General features: G+C 37.7%; 1 protein-coding gene across 3 annotated transcripts in view; it reads right to left on the bottom strand.

Moving 5' to 3' along the window:
• mon2 (Mon2 homolog, regulator of endosome-to-Golgi trafficking) overlaps positions 1 to 14,022 on the bottom strand; it is a 66,839-nt gene that overhangs the window by 37,534 nt on the left and 15,283 nt on the right. For all 3 annotated transcript variants that reach the window (XM_071582587.1, XM_071582588.1, XM_071582589.1), the window contains exons 10-15: positions 11,601 to 11,785; positions 11,385 to 11,510; positions 8,963 to 9,090; positions 3,911 to 4,153; positions 3,167 to 3,379; positions 2,266 to 2,441 (exon numbers count right to left, since the gene is read on the bottom strand). In XM_071582587.1, the coding sequence (XP_071438688.1) occupies positions 2,266 to 2,441; positions 3,167 to 3,379; positions 3,911 to 4,153; positions 8,963 to 9,090; positions 11,385 to 11,510; positions 11,601 to 11,785 (1,071 nt within the window). The remainder of the gene's footprint in view (positions 1 to 2,265; positions 2,442 to 3,166; positions 3,380 to 3,910; positions 4,154 to 8,962; positions 9,091 to 11,384; positions 11,511 to 11,600; positions 11,786 to 14,022) is intronic.

Raw genomic sequence — 14,022 nt, 5'->3', positions numbered from 1 at the left:
ACATATACATATATATATACATATACATATACATATATATATAGATATATATATACATATATATATATATATATATATATATATATATATATATATATATATATATATATATATATATATATATATATACTCTATAATGTTTTCTAGGTTCAACCTCTCCAGTATGGAATGAGGGGTGACAAGCCGATTCGTGGGGAGTTATACTTACTGTTAAGTATATTTTCCCTCATCTGGCATACAAAATACTTGTCACTATTACAAATTTTGATAAGAACATTGCTTTAAGCCAGCAGTAAGCAAAACATGTTCTTGACAGTACTTCCTAAAAACATTCTCAAATAAATCATGCAATGGAGCATCTTTAGATTCATCTCACATGTGGAGCTGCTGCAAAACGTATACACACTAGGCTAGTGGGGATGTTGCCCTCTCTGCTCAAACAATGCCTCTCTCATGGTTAACTCAGAGTTTGCAGGCACTCTACCAAATGTACGCAGTATGATAGCATTGTTCAGTTTATAAGATATTCCTCTCTATTTAGTGTGCTTTAATTGCTTATATGCACAAAAACTAAACGTTGAATAAAAATTTAAAATTAGAATAACCTAACGGGATTTAAAGAGAGGAGATGCTCATATGGCATTCAAACTTGTAGTCGTGAATTACACTTCAGAACATGGAAGCAAGGCAGATTAAAGGTGTTCTGGCCCACTACCAACTGAGAAGGTGATACAGAAATGGAAGAAGCTGAAGATTGATTTAAGGAATGCTGACATATGATTGCAATTTAAGCGAGAAAATTAGCAAGAGACATGTCTATTGCCAATTCGGATGGGACAACATCATGGTGCGAGGGATTCATAAGGAGAAATGATCTGGGCTAGCAGAGTCGCACTAAAATAGGACAAAAACTGCCTCATGAATACAAAAGAGAGGCGATAAAATTCCATAAATGCAGGTGGTCTTCTGAGGAGTTCTTCTTTGTTAGTGTGCAATCAGCTTGAGGTCCAGAAAACGGAGTTGGCAAAAATCCTTGCCACTTAACAGAATGTGCATCTTGCTTTGATTCTGGTGTATTATCTTTGAAGCAAAGATTAAATTAAAGATTGAAGCTCATAAATGAAAAAGAAACACTTTGTTCCAATCCACCACTTTATTACAGGTACGACTAGTTTCGACGCTACGGCGTCATCCTCAGGTACAAAGTGTTTCTTTTTCATTTATTAAAATGAACTTCCACAAAGTTGAGGCTGAAACTATTGAACTAATTGAAGCTCATGCATAAATTGGAAGGGCATCTCTTTGGCAGAGACGTTGAAAATGTATCATTGCCCTCATCGTACTACGATTGGAGAGATCATGCCAATAAAATTAGAGATTAACAATAGCACAGATAAATTTAAGATGTAATTTTTTCCACAAATGATTAGGGATCATAATGGCGTTATCCGACAGCGGTAGGGTCATATTGGGGTAAAAATTAGTCTGGTGTGTATTCACCCCCTGCCACACACCCCAGCGGTGGCTGGCAGGGCACATAAATAAATAAATAACTTCTCAATTGCAGCCTCTGGACATTTCAATCAATTAACTGCTCGAGAATATGTTTGTGTTTCATAGTGGATTAAGTGGATGGAGGCAACAACTCTTGACATCACACACACAGGAAGAATGAAACAGCTGTTGATTATGAGTTCATGTGTCGGTGAAAGTTAAAAATGACATTGTATGAGGAAAGTGGCAACTTCTGCGAAAATAACTGCATACATGATTTTGGCAGCAGCGATGTAGAATATCTGAGATTCTACGGTGAATAGATGTTGATATGCTTTCAGTTATCAATTTTTACAACGTAACTATTCAATTTTCTTCTAAAATTACTAACATAAAAGAACTTGGATCCTTCTCTGTGTTTTCCAAGAATTTTTCACAAACTACTCCATAAATATAAAGACATAACAGATATAATTCTGCTAAAAAGACAACGAAAAACATCCCTAACTACGAAACATTACTTCAGTGTGTCTAAATTTATTGATGACAAACATGACAAGTACAAGCAAAATTCAGCCTATGTAAATATGATGTGTGTGCATAAATATGATAAATATGTGTATTTTTTCTCTGCCTATGAATGCTTTGCTGAATTCTTATTTTTTTTAATGATGTGCCCTCTATTGCTGTTGTTCGCCAATCCTTGGACTAGTTATTTTTATCATCATAATTACCAACTGTTAACTAATGGATAAAAAAGGAGATACTTACCCGTGATGATCAGAAACAGCACCAATTATACCAAGAACTATTGGCCACCCATGAGACAAAGTCTCACCAGCTCCATGAAGCACTTGTAGCACACACTCCAACTGGCGCTGCCGAACATCGCCATGAGGCACAGTCGACAGCTCTGACAATGGGCCAAGTAACAAAGTTTGAAGTTTCTGTGGGGAGAGCAAAATGAGAGTATTCCAATGAATTTGATAGCCACTAGTATTTTATACTGCCATATGGAGAAAATCAACAAGGACTTAATTCGCTAACCCATTCAACCCATTGGTATCAGCTGGATATGACCTCTCATTTCCTAGGGGTCAATTGCTTCACATTTCACATTTTACTAAATTGATTTTAAAAAACTCTGCCGTCAAGCTTCGAGGACATTAAGTGACTAAGACACTCAACTCACAAAATTACACTACAGGATTAAATTCCATTCGTTGAATGTTATATTGGATGATGATTGGAGGAAAAGGGTAGCAAATCATGAAAAAAAATTATGTCCCAATACTTATTGAATACAAAAAGGCCATTTCAAATTTTCTTCTCAATTGTTTAACTGCAAATGGTAAAACCATAGGTTTGCTCTTTGTGAAAAAAAACCAGAGTGGAGAAATATTTCTATTCTGATCACATTAGAGTTGAGATTGAATTTTCTGTCCTTGCCAAAGAAATGCAATTCTGAGGGTAGAGTGAATTCTTCTCTTACCCAAGAGTGGCTGCAGTGAAAAAAATAAAATGCATCTATTAGGTATTCAATGACCTGCACTGTAAAAACCAGAGATACTTGTGCCACAAAAAAACCTCAATTTTGCAGTTAACTGCCACATTTTATGGTACCTCTGGTGTAAAAAAAAAAGATAAAGTGGGCAAAGGCTAGTCAAGTCACCTGGTTTTCTCGCAAGGGAGGTTGATATTTGTGCTGGAGGGCGGCTTTGACCAAATAAGTGACCGCTTCCACTCCCCACTCCCTCATGCGTATGTGAGGGTGCTGGCAAACCTCGAGGAGGTGGTTGGTGAGAGGACGCCACAAAACTTCAACCCTCGGCAAATTAACCAATCCAGTTTCGAGCAGCTTGGCAACGGCAAAAAGTGACGGCTCCTGCAGCAAAAGAACGAGCATATTCTAAGGAATAGCAAGAAGTCAACGCTGCAATGGTGAAATTTACCATTGGAAAATCACATAGTTGCTAATGCTGCAGGCTGACAATCCTGCACTTTCACAAATTGAAGAATACCCTCTTTATTATTAACTAATATTGGCCCATATTTACAGAATAAGAATTTGAACACACAGGCCTATTTCTTTAGAAATGGAATCTTGTCGTGTTGCCTGGCATATTTTTCGTTCATTTGTATCGCAAATATTCCACTATGAAGGGTCTGACCTGATAAATACTTTTTCAACAGGCACTTTGTATTCGTATTCATTCAGGAAGCAAGTTATTTATGGTTACTTACAATTTAACTCCAAACAGTGCCACATGCATTATCACACGTAATAGAATGGACCCACAACCAAATTGAGAGTAAAATAATTTACGTGGAGTTTTAAAGTTTATAAATGGCAATGCTGAATTTTAAATTACTACCATATTTCAATCAACCACTGAAGATTTTCATGAATACATACCCTATTGGAATACGCCAGCTCCATAGCTTCATGTGAAAGTTTACAAAGGGCATCAATCAAATGATGAAGGGCAACATCATCCAAGTATTGACTAGACTCAAAGAGGCGGCTCAGCATGGCAGAGAGAACAGGCAGGTCTGCCATTACTGCAGTTGTGATCACAGCATTGGCATCTGCAGTCGTTCTTCCAGCTTTGAGACTTCCCCCCGTTGACGGTTTCAAGCCCAAAATCCACACGAGGTGCTAAAACAACGGAAATAGTTTCATGAGCAAACACAAACATGTGACTCCTGAATGTAAATCCCTGAGACAAATGCATATAGATGGGTAACATCACATTTCATGAATAGAGGCTGATGCTCGATTTTTTTAGAGACCATAATCATCCATGACTTTTGAGAGAGAAGTATTTCTACGCTATGAATATGCAATACATATTAGCCCTTATATGTTAGCCATAGGCCACCTCGACAAAACTCCTAGTTGAGGGGGTTCGGAAGGGTACTTGAGGAACTGATAATGCGATTCTGCATATTATCAATTTCAACACAATTTAGTTGTCAGTTGATTACTTCAATGCTTACCATACTCATGAGCGTAAGTTTTTGGACATCAAAATAATGCGAAGTCACACAATTTCAGCAAAATAACATGGAAAATACACAAATACATTTATATCAGGATACAAATTGAATGGGCAAGTCTCTTGTTAGAAACCTTATCAAAAATTCCCACCCAGTTGGTCTGGACAGAGCTTGGCCATGTAGAGCAAGTAATTAATTCAGGGGCCATGAAATGGCAATATTACTGTCTCTAGTAAAGCTGGACCCCAAATTATGATCAACATGTAGGTCAATGCCATTGCAGGACTAATGGCAGATTACTCTTCTCTGCAGCATACTGTAAACCCTCACTGGACTCGGTTGATCCGGACCCGACCCAAATAACCCTGATAACCATGCTGTGGAGGTGGTTTATTAAAGGGTTATGAGAGGCAGTACTGATGCAGAACTCTGCCAAAAAAATTTTAATGTGTTTGCAATTTCCTATGAATGCAGTCAAAAATAATAACAATATTCCACTCGTCTATTTTAAATAAATTTTCAACCATAATTTTGGATTTTGGTAATATGTGAGATGCATTCACAGTACTCATGCGATAATTATTTATCTACGTCAAAATTAAAGTCATCAAGCACCTATTAATAACAACCCTAAGTGGTCACTGTCAAAAAAATTTCAGGTAATGCCAAGGGTTTCCTTTTAAACCATACGTGGCCAAAATGTCAAAATGGAAAGCGTGCAAATGTAATACCTCGCTGCTTGATTAAGAACTGGAAGGCAAGGGAGCAAATAGTAAGGGGATCTCAGCCTTTGAACAACTTTATTATAACACTGGTTTCTGAAGAGCTACAAAAGATATTATCCATAAACTTTTCACATGCTTCATCCGGCACCAAGAACATATCCACAACATAATCTTCCCACGACACTAGCATTCTTTCATGGCTGAAAGGTATTCACGCATTCACTACTCCTGATGAGAGTAAAAAACTGAAATTCGATACTACTCTAGATAAACATGAGCCTGTTGTGTATGGAAATGAGATTTTTTAATTCATCAGAATTCAAGGAAATGCAAGGGCCACTACACGGCAGGTAATGACCCTGACCGAAGGGGCATGCACAATTGGCTTAGTGTGAGGAAATAGATACACTGTGAGATCTGAGAAAATGAGGTCCTTTCCTCAAGAGTGTAAGGGGGAAAGTACGACAGTAGTAAACAGGGAATAACATGCTTCTTTCAGTAAAAAGATGTAAGCAAGTGGAAGAGAGAAAAAGAGAAAGTTTGTCCAGAGCTCACTACAGGGAGATGGAAAAGGTGCGCTCTTAAAACAGGAGAGAACATGCTTTTCATCTAGAAAAAGAGTGCATCAATTTTCCTAGCATAAATTTGTTGACGGGGATTCGATCCCAGATCCCTTGATGTCCAGCCAAGTGCTTTTGCAAGTCAAGCTACCTTAAGAGTCATCCGAGATTTCAGAATGTAAGAGGACACCTATGTACATGATTTTTTGGTTTTGAAAATTGTTCTATTATTATGTGCATTAGTGGACAAGCCCGTTAAATCTTGCCGTTGTGGCATCCCCAGCAGTTTCTTTGAATTTCATCTAATGTAAGGAGCAAAAAGTAAGCCCATTGCTTCAGGAGCAGCATAACAATAGTGTCACTATGGCCTAATAAAAAACAAAAAACTTGGTAAAAATAAAATGATAGAAACTTAACATTTCCTTAAAAATTCCTGATTATCTTTCCACACAGCAGGCAATTAATGTTGTTTCCTCAAGGTTTTGTCATTAAAATCAATATTTTAGACTCCCTCTGAGTCTAATGTCTCCTTCCTTATCAGACATATGGCATACAGTGCTGAGCAGCCTTTTACTGTAAGCAATTGTAGGTGGAACACACAGATACTTTATTGCCAAATGTGTAAGCCACTAAAGAGGCTCATAGAATAGAGTTAAAGCCTACATTTTCCTCTTAAATGAAATTTGAATAGTATGAAATTTAACCTGAAGCAGAGGCATGATTCTCTTTCCTGAAACTATTAATCAAAGACTGATAAATCCCAGATATCAGTGCATGACATTGAACATCCATTTCATCACAATTCAGGTCGCTGAACAATCTTACCATAATGCTGTAATAGTGTCTAGGCTTGATCAAGTACTGGACCTGAAAGTAGGACCAGGTTCATTGGACAACAAATTACTAGGGACAGGAGAAGGAATTCTGACAAGATAACATTTTAATGACCATGATTCTTGTGACCCAAGGAAGAACCAGTGAGATGCTCAGCTCCTTTGAAATGTAATTTTAAAATAACCCTATTCGAGTTGGTAGCACACTTTTCCCACATTTGGGCATTGTAAGATGTTTTCTTAGGTTTGAGGGGGTGGACCACAAATTATATGTTTAGTGCACAGAGTGTATCATCAACATCTATTGTGAAATTCCTCCTAGCATTTGAAGACCCTTCATTTGCATGTGACAATTTTTACTGAGAAAAAAAATAAATCCAGGGCGGCAAAACAGAACTTAAAATTCATTCAGGATCACAGAACATGAGGGCGGACCGGCACCGTCGCCTGCCCTATAAATGGTTGTGGTTCATTTTTATTCTCTCCTTTTTTGCATAGCAAAGAATTATTTTATTGGGAGAAATTAACACTTGAACCCTTGTTTTGCACCAGGACTTCTGCTAGCATGCATATAAAGTTGCAAATTGGTTTCCAAGCAAATAATTTTTCCCTTCCACTCCTCCCTTAACCCATCCAACCTGGTGCTTCTACCCCCTGCCACACACCTTTTTGGTGGATTTTGGAGTATTTAAGTAGATGTAGATATGAACACATGGAGTGGGAATTTGCTCAGAGGACTTCACAGCAGGTAGTGGTTGGTTATGGCGGACATAGTCAAAAGATATTAAATTTTTTTAAAAGAATATTTAAGCGACAATGCATTTAATTATCTTAATAATTGCATTGCTATTAAAATTTTGATATGCTTGGAATAGAGAATAGCCCAGATGATCTGTACGTGGACAATCAAGAGTTTACTGTATTTTGAATTGCATTCACAATCATGTCATTGATGGCATCATTAGTCATTACATTAGTCAAGTGGATGCTACGTATTTGAGTTCAATGGACTGAAATTTTGACCCGCTATTCCAACCAAATGATTAAACCAACAAGCAAATAAAAGACTCCTGAACACTAACGAAAAGCTGTTTGTGCAGATGGTAATGGTAGCCACAAGACAAGTTGAAGAGTGTGTGGCAGGGGGAGCATTTTGACAAACTAGAAATCTGAAGAGGCTAATAATGGAGGCTATAGAAGTGACGCTCCGTGTATTCCAAAAGGAAAAAATATAGGTGCTTCTAATTTTGATAATGCCCCTCACATCTTGGCATTGAAACTTCGTGCAGTGAATGAAAAATAGTAACTTTGTGATTCAACTGATTTTTCAGTGGAATCACAGGGTTACCATTTTTCATTTCCAATATGAATCCATTCCATAAAGTTATGCCAGAAGCCATCAATTATATTCATGCAGTAAGATTTAGTGCTTTTCCACCATGCAATTCCATCATTGTTTCACCCAATGGATCAAGGGATGGCTATTGGCTGAAAGAGGCTGTGCGATTAAATTTTTTAAGTGAATTTCATACTAACTAGAGTAAAACTCCTAAATTATTAATTTGAATCAAAATGCTCCATCACAAAAATCACCAACAAATCCTCTCCTTTTGCTATTCATTTGTCAACAACTGATTAACAGAATGCATTGATTAGAATATCCATAATATTTCAGTAACAACAAAAAAAACAAAAGCGCATATTGTAACTGTGGATGGCAATAAGAATGACATGTGGACAACAATGACCATGCACTCCATAATTACAACAAAATAAGAAAACCGGAGCTTTTTCCTGAAGTTTAATTAAAATTTAATTTAATTTTATCTAAATTAAATTTAGCGACTCATAAGTTTGACATTAATGCATGAAAATAGATCAAATGAATGGGATAATATCATTGTTTAAACAAGTACAAATTACCCGTGTTTTAATCACTGTTAATGAGAATTATTGGTGACTTAATTTTTTGGAGAAATATGCAATATATTTTTTATTAATTTAAAAAAAAATATTAATTCATTTTCAATTGAGATTATTTTTTATGCTCAGCAAGTCTAATGCAGCATGCAGAATCACCTGAAGTCACTGATCAAGGGCACACACAATAGCAGAGGGAAATACTCAACAGCCGTGCTCACATATGACATCAAGAGCCAACATTTTTTCTTACGCAGACTATCACATGCCCTACATAGAACGGATCAGTGATGCACAAAACCAAGATTTCTAATGATTAGCAAACCAAAAATTGGCATCATAACTGCATACATGAATGGAATGTTTGGAAAACCAGAATGAACTGAATGAGACTCATGACGGCTAAACCCCGGATTAAGTAAGAACATACTTGCAGAGTAGTGAGAACTAAATGCCAAGCTGATCCCAATATGCTTCCATGACAGTGGGCTAGACTTAGCAAGGCACGCATACACTGGAGGTTTTTTGCTGTCAGCATCACAGGTCCCTGCTGGGCTCCTAAGGAAAAAAGAAATTTTTCCATCAAGTTGTGCTCCATCATTATTGTATAAAAATTACTGAAAATATTTTCCATCATTTTTCTTAATCTTCAGATACAAGGGTGAAATAAAGACATTTAAGTTAGATTTTTAAAAAATAATTAAATGTGATTCAGAATGCAATGCGTAAATGAACCTAACACACAAATACATGGACTTGTATAAATCAGAATGATGTTATTTATCTTATTAATCTTTTGACTCTGCTGAACGGATCATGAAAAATTGGAATGTAATTTTAATGCATTCTCCTCGAAATACCATTGATGCACTTGAAAAACGACAACATGAAACATGTCTTTCGCCAGAAGGGCATTTTTAAAGGGGAAGGCAAAGCTCACCCAGTGACATATGCATTCAGGTTACCATTCCGGTTAGCATTCAGGTTGTGGTTGAGCTCATGACAGTTTGATCACCCATGCCCGGAGTCTTGAATGACCCATTACAATGGAAAGTTCCCACCACACGGAATCACATTTTGTAACCTTAAGTGAGAGTTCTAATCAAGTCAACACTGATGCTCACATGATTCCACGCAATTGAAGGAAATATACATTTTCTGGTGTCGAGGTAATCATTGTCTGCCATCAATAGAGGTAACGTATGCCACATGTATAATCATTCCAACAGGGTCGGATGAATAACTGGAGCGGTTATGAGTCAAGCTGGATCCCATGGGCACTCAGGGTGACACCAACAGTGTGCGAACATCATGCATTTAGGGGAGGGGGGCTCATTTCTTTAACTGGGCTGAATATGGAGTCCCGTTGAATTCCAGCAACCAGAAAATCACATCCCTTGGATGTCTGCTGGGGGTGTACAATTGTACTCATACCGAATTTGTACCCAGGAGCTTCTAAGTAGATCCAAAATGCTCTATTACAAACTGAATTTGGATTTAGCTCTGCAGATTGCTGCTTTTGTTAGGTACCACTCCACTAGAATGATATTTAACATGATTGAACTGAACAATCCCAATACAGCTTGAAAACATGGGGGTTTCCAGAAAATTTTTATGACTTTTAATTTGATAAGTGAAGAATAATCTCCATATGGTTCATATTCTTGGGAAAATGAAATGTTTGTTGCTGAGAGGCATTCTGCTTCACTTATACTCGTCTCCAAAACATTTTCTGCGTAGTGGCAGAGACATATTTAAAACCCCCAAAAAAATATTTTGTGATATTCCCATAAATTCTATAAGTCAAGTAGTAGTAGTTTTTAGGGTGGGCGAGTGACTGCTGAGGTCATTTGCACCATTGGGGATGGACAGGAAAGGATGAAGGGTGGAGAGAAACCTGGCGTCGCCATTAGCCTACTCTTTACGAAAGGCGCCAAGGGGTCCGCAGTTTAACGTCCCATCCAACGGACGGCGTACTCAATCAAAGTGCCCTCCACAAAGCACAAGTAGGGATCGAGATACCTCTGAAAAATATTCAACACCGCCGGGATTTGAACCTGCATCCTCTGGGTTCTATAAGTCAATTTCTTTATGATAGATAGATAGAGGTCTTTATTTGAGAGAAATTGAGACCAAATGGACCCTTCTTCTATTTTCTTGGAGCAAATACAAAAAACATACGTGCTCTTTTCATGCTTTTGAGCACTGTGATCTGACACTTTTTCATTTTCTAATTTGTAAAAAAAAATTAAATTTTTATGTGTTCCAAGAGTCACTAATTAGATTCCAGTATAGCATTGGTGGCTACCATTGCAAGGTGACACACATTCAATACATTTTTCATCCACCTTCAAGTCAAATGGATTTTTACAATTTGAAATTGTTGCATTGCAATACGCATTACAGGATAGCCCCGTTAAAAGTTGCTGCCACAAAATCTACTGCAGTTTCTTTGAACAGTTGGTTTTCGCCCACTTCTGAGGAAGACGCTTTTTGCAGTCGACAACACACAATCGTGTGGAAAATATCTACGCTACTTTTATTTAAAAATATGGAATCTGATATATTATGAAGTTCACCCTCCGAATAGTGCCCAAACTAGAGCAACTACTGAAGTAACACCAGCCAGAAAATTTATGATGCACCCATTTTAGGTCACCTCATTGAAGCAAATGTTATGGCGGAATGGCTGAGCAAACAAAGTATTTATGTGAGGATGGAAGTTACTCAGGATAGATTGGGAGAGAGGAAGTGAGGATTCCCTCACCATCCCTTGCTGAGATAGACCTTGAAGGACCATCCTTACAAGGGGCACAAGAATTTTAAATCCAAGGAAAAATCAGGATACGCACCAATAGGTAAGGAGGCAGTGGGTAATGGAGTCCCAACGGCTACAACCTGCTGTCGATAGTCATTATCTCCATAGGCACTAAGATTGTACTGAGAGGTCATGTCCTGGCTATTGGTGCGTGAATGCCCTGAAATGGTGGAAATGTACACAATTAAAATATTTACCAAAAGGGCATACTAGTTCAAGAGTCGGTGTGTTACTTCGGTAGGATACTTGCCTCTCCCTGAACCTGCTCCTTGAGGCATTGCATTCAACACAGTCAACGCGTAATGTGGTGGGAGGGAGGCTTTACAAATGGCTGTTATGAATGCATCCCTGGGAATTTGCAATTCCAGACGACCACAAAGACTAGCAAACGTTTGGATGGCTTTTAACACATTTTCTGAGGCTGATTCATCCGTGCTGAAAAGACAAAAAATCATATATATCCATATGGTACGAGTGGTGCAGATATGAGTGGCTACTGTAGCAACAAATTAAAAATGGAACCGCCAGGCAACTCGATCATTCCAAGACTAAATCACACACCAATGCCACCAACACTTTAATGAGAAAGGAGCACCTATAAACAATTATTTACATTACCATGCATAAGTAATGTTTCTTCGTAATACATAAGTCTGAAAATTAATTTGCTTGCCTGGTTGGGAACACACCAAGCAAGACAATACGGAGTTTCTTTTCTCTTATAATTGTTTGTATAATTAGGGTAACAACACACTAAGTAACATAGGTGAGGTCCAACTTGGATTACTATTCAGAAAATTATGAGCTTGGATGAGCATGGATAGCACTCCATGCATTTAAATATTTGCATCAGCTTTGTGAGATTTTGTTTCAGGTAAAGCATCAGATATTTTCTCCACACAGTGGAACAATGCGACTGCTTTGATTTCCCTAGGCTAACTGGCATTTTTATTGGCTGTTTCTATATGGGGGGGTGACATGGTATGCTCTGGCTCCATCTATTCACCTGCCCCTCTGCAAGGACCAGAACAGACTTCCCACAGTCATTTGAGATCAACCTCGAAAACTGCTAACATTTCCACCATACAGCAATAAATATTATAAAAATCATGTAAACCCACAAAATGTGCACTAAATCATAAATAATGTTTTCCCGGATATATTATGAAATCCATCACGTAAAATTCCCACAGCAATGGCTACACCAAAGTAAAAGTCATAGGGATCAGCTAATAATTTATTAGAAAATCACCATTACTAATAATGAAAGACTGATATAGTGAGAAGTTTTTAGGGATAATTGGCACTTGTTTGAAGATCTCACAGTGGTTAATTCCAAAAATTTTTATTCCTCACCAATGATGATGGAATGAACAAAATTTGGATATTTAAATACTCAAGGCATGAAACTGCAAAACACAGAAATGAGGTGATACATATCCTGGTTTCTCATTGGAGTTTAAAAAACTTGAACATGTCGACCAAATCAAAAACACAGCATAATACGGCTGCCTTTACAGCTAACTATTTCAATGTTCTTTCCTTGATTTTGTGAACTATTGATTGTGGGCGAATAAAATTATGGAATACATAGGATGTAGAAGTACAGAACATTGATCTATTATTATTGTATATTTGCACTTAGAATGTGGGTCGCGCTAGTCCAGGGGTGAAGCATTAAAACACTGACCGGAGGGCCCAACTTTGATTCCCAAGCAAGCCTCTCTGGGCACCCTCAGCTCCACTCAAGCTGTGTGATTTTCCGGGTCACAGATCTTCCTGGGAAACCATAACTGGCACAGGGAAAGGAGCTGGCCCCCCTACTCTGGTGTGTGAATTTCACATGCCGTCGGGCTTAGTACTGTGTGAATTCCACCATCACCTACCAAACTGAACTTCTGGTTGAAAGACCGATGACAAAATTTATTTGTGCTACCTGAGAGCTACTACATCATGAGATAAAAAGAGCAAGACTATTGACCAAGGCTCAAACTTGACCGAGCTTACTTTCCATTGTTTCCAATGGAGTTTCATTAAGGAGTTTCTCGAAGTAATGCCATCCAACATCACAGCCAGGAATAAAAATGTTTTCTTTCACACTCCTCCTACCTAAGTTTTTCTGTTCTGTCCTCCATCTTCTGAAAATCCCTATATCTGTATCATCCTTCCGTGCAGTGCAAGCAGCACTTTATCTTGTGAAGGCTTTTTTATTGTCTTTGGGGTACCCCTCACCAACTATAATATGCCTAAGCATAATGATGAATAAATTGAAGCTCTTCATGGAGCTGTGTATTAAAAATGATGGCAGTACCCAGTGAAATGATTCAACCCAATGCTGTTCCCAAGGTGGTTTCCATATAGAAAGTCAAAGCACAGCACATCTTCACTCTGGATGAACAAATATCCCCAATAAATACTTCTTCTCACAAATAGCTATGAATAAGGGCTGCCTGTTGCTAGGTTAGAGTTTGCCAAACTATGTTTCATAAAATACAGATTATACTGCATTTAACAAGTATATATATATTTTATAATTGGGCCCAAATTCACAACTCCATCAAAAAAAAACATTAATAACATACCTATATACATATATTTAATGTGGAACTTCAACAATGAAAATTATCAAAAATGTTTCTTGTTACATATCACATATTTTTAACTGAAATTCT

The sequence above is a fragment of the Hetaerina americana genome, unplaced genomic scaffold, assembly GCF_022747635.1.
Source record: "Hetaerina americana unplaced genomic scaffold, ioHetAmer1.1.p SCAF_12, whole genome shotgun sequence".
Taxonomy (NCBI): domain Eukaryota; kingdom Metazoa; phylum Arthropoda; class Insecta; order Odonata; family Calopterygidae; genus Hetaerina; species Hetaerina americana.
The sequence above is the reverse complement of the archived record's forward strand: the minus strand, read 5'-3'. Positions and strand labels throughout refer to the sequence as shown.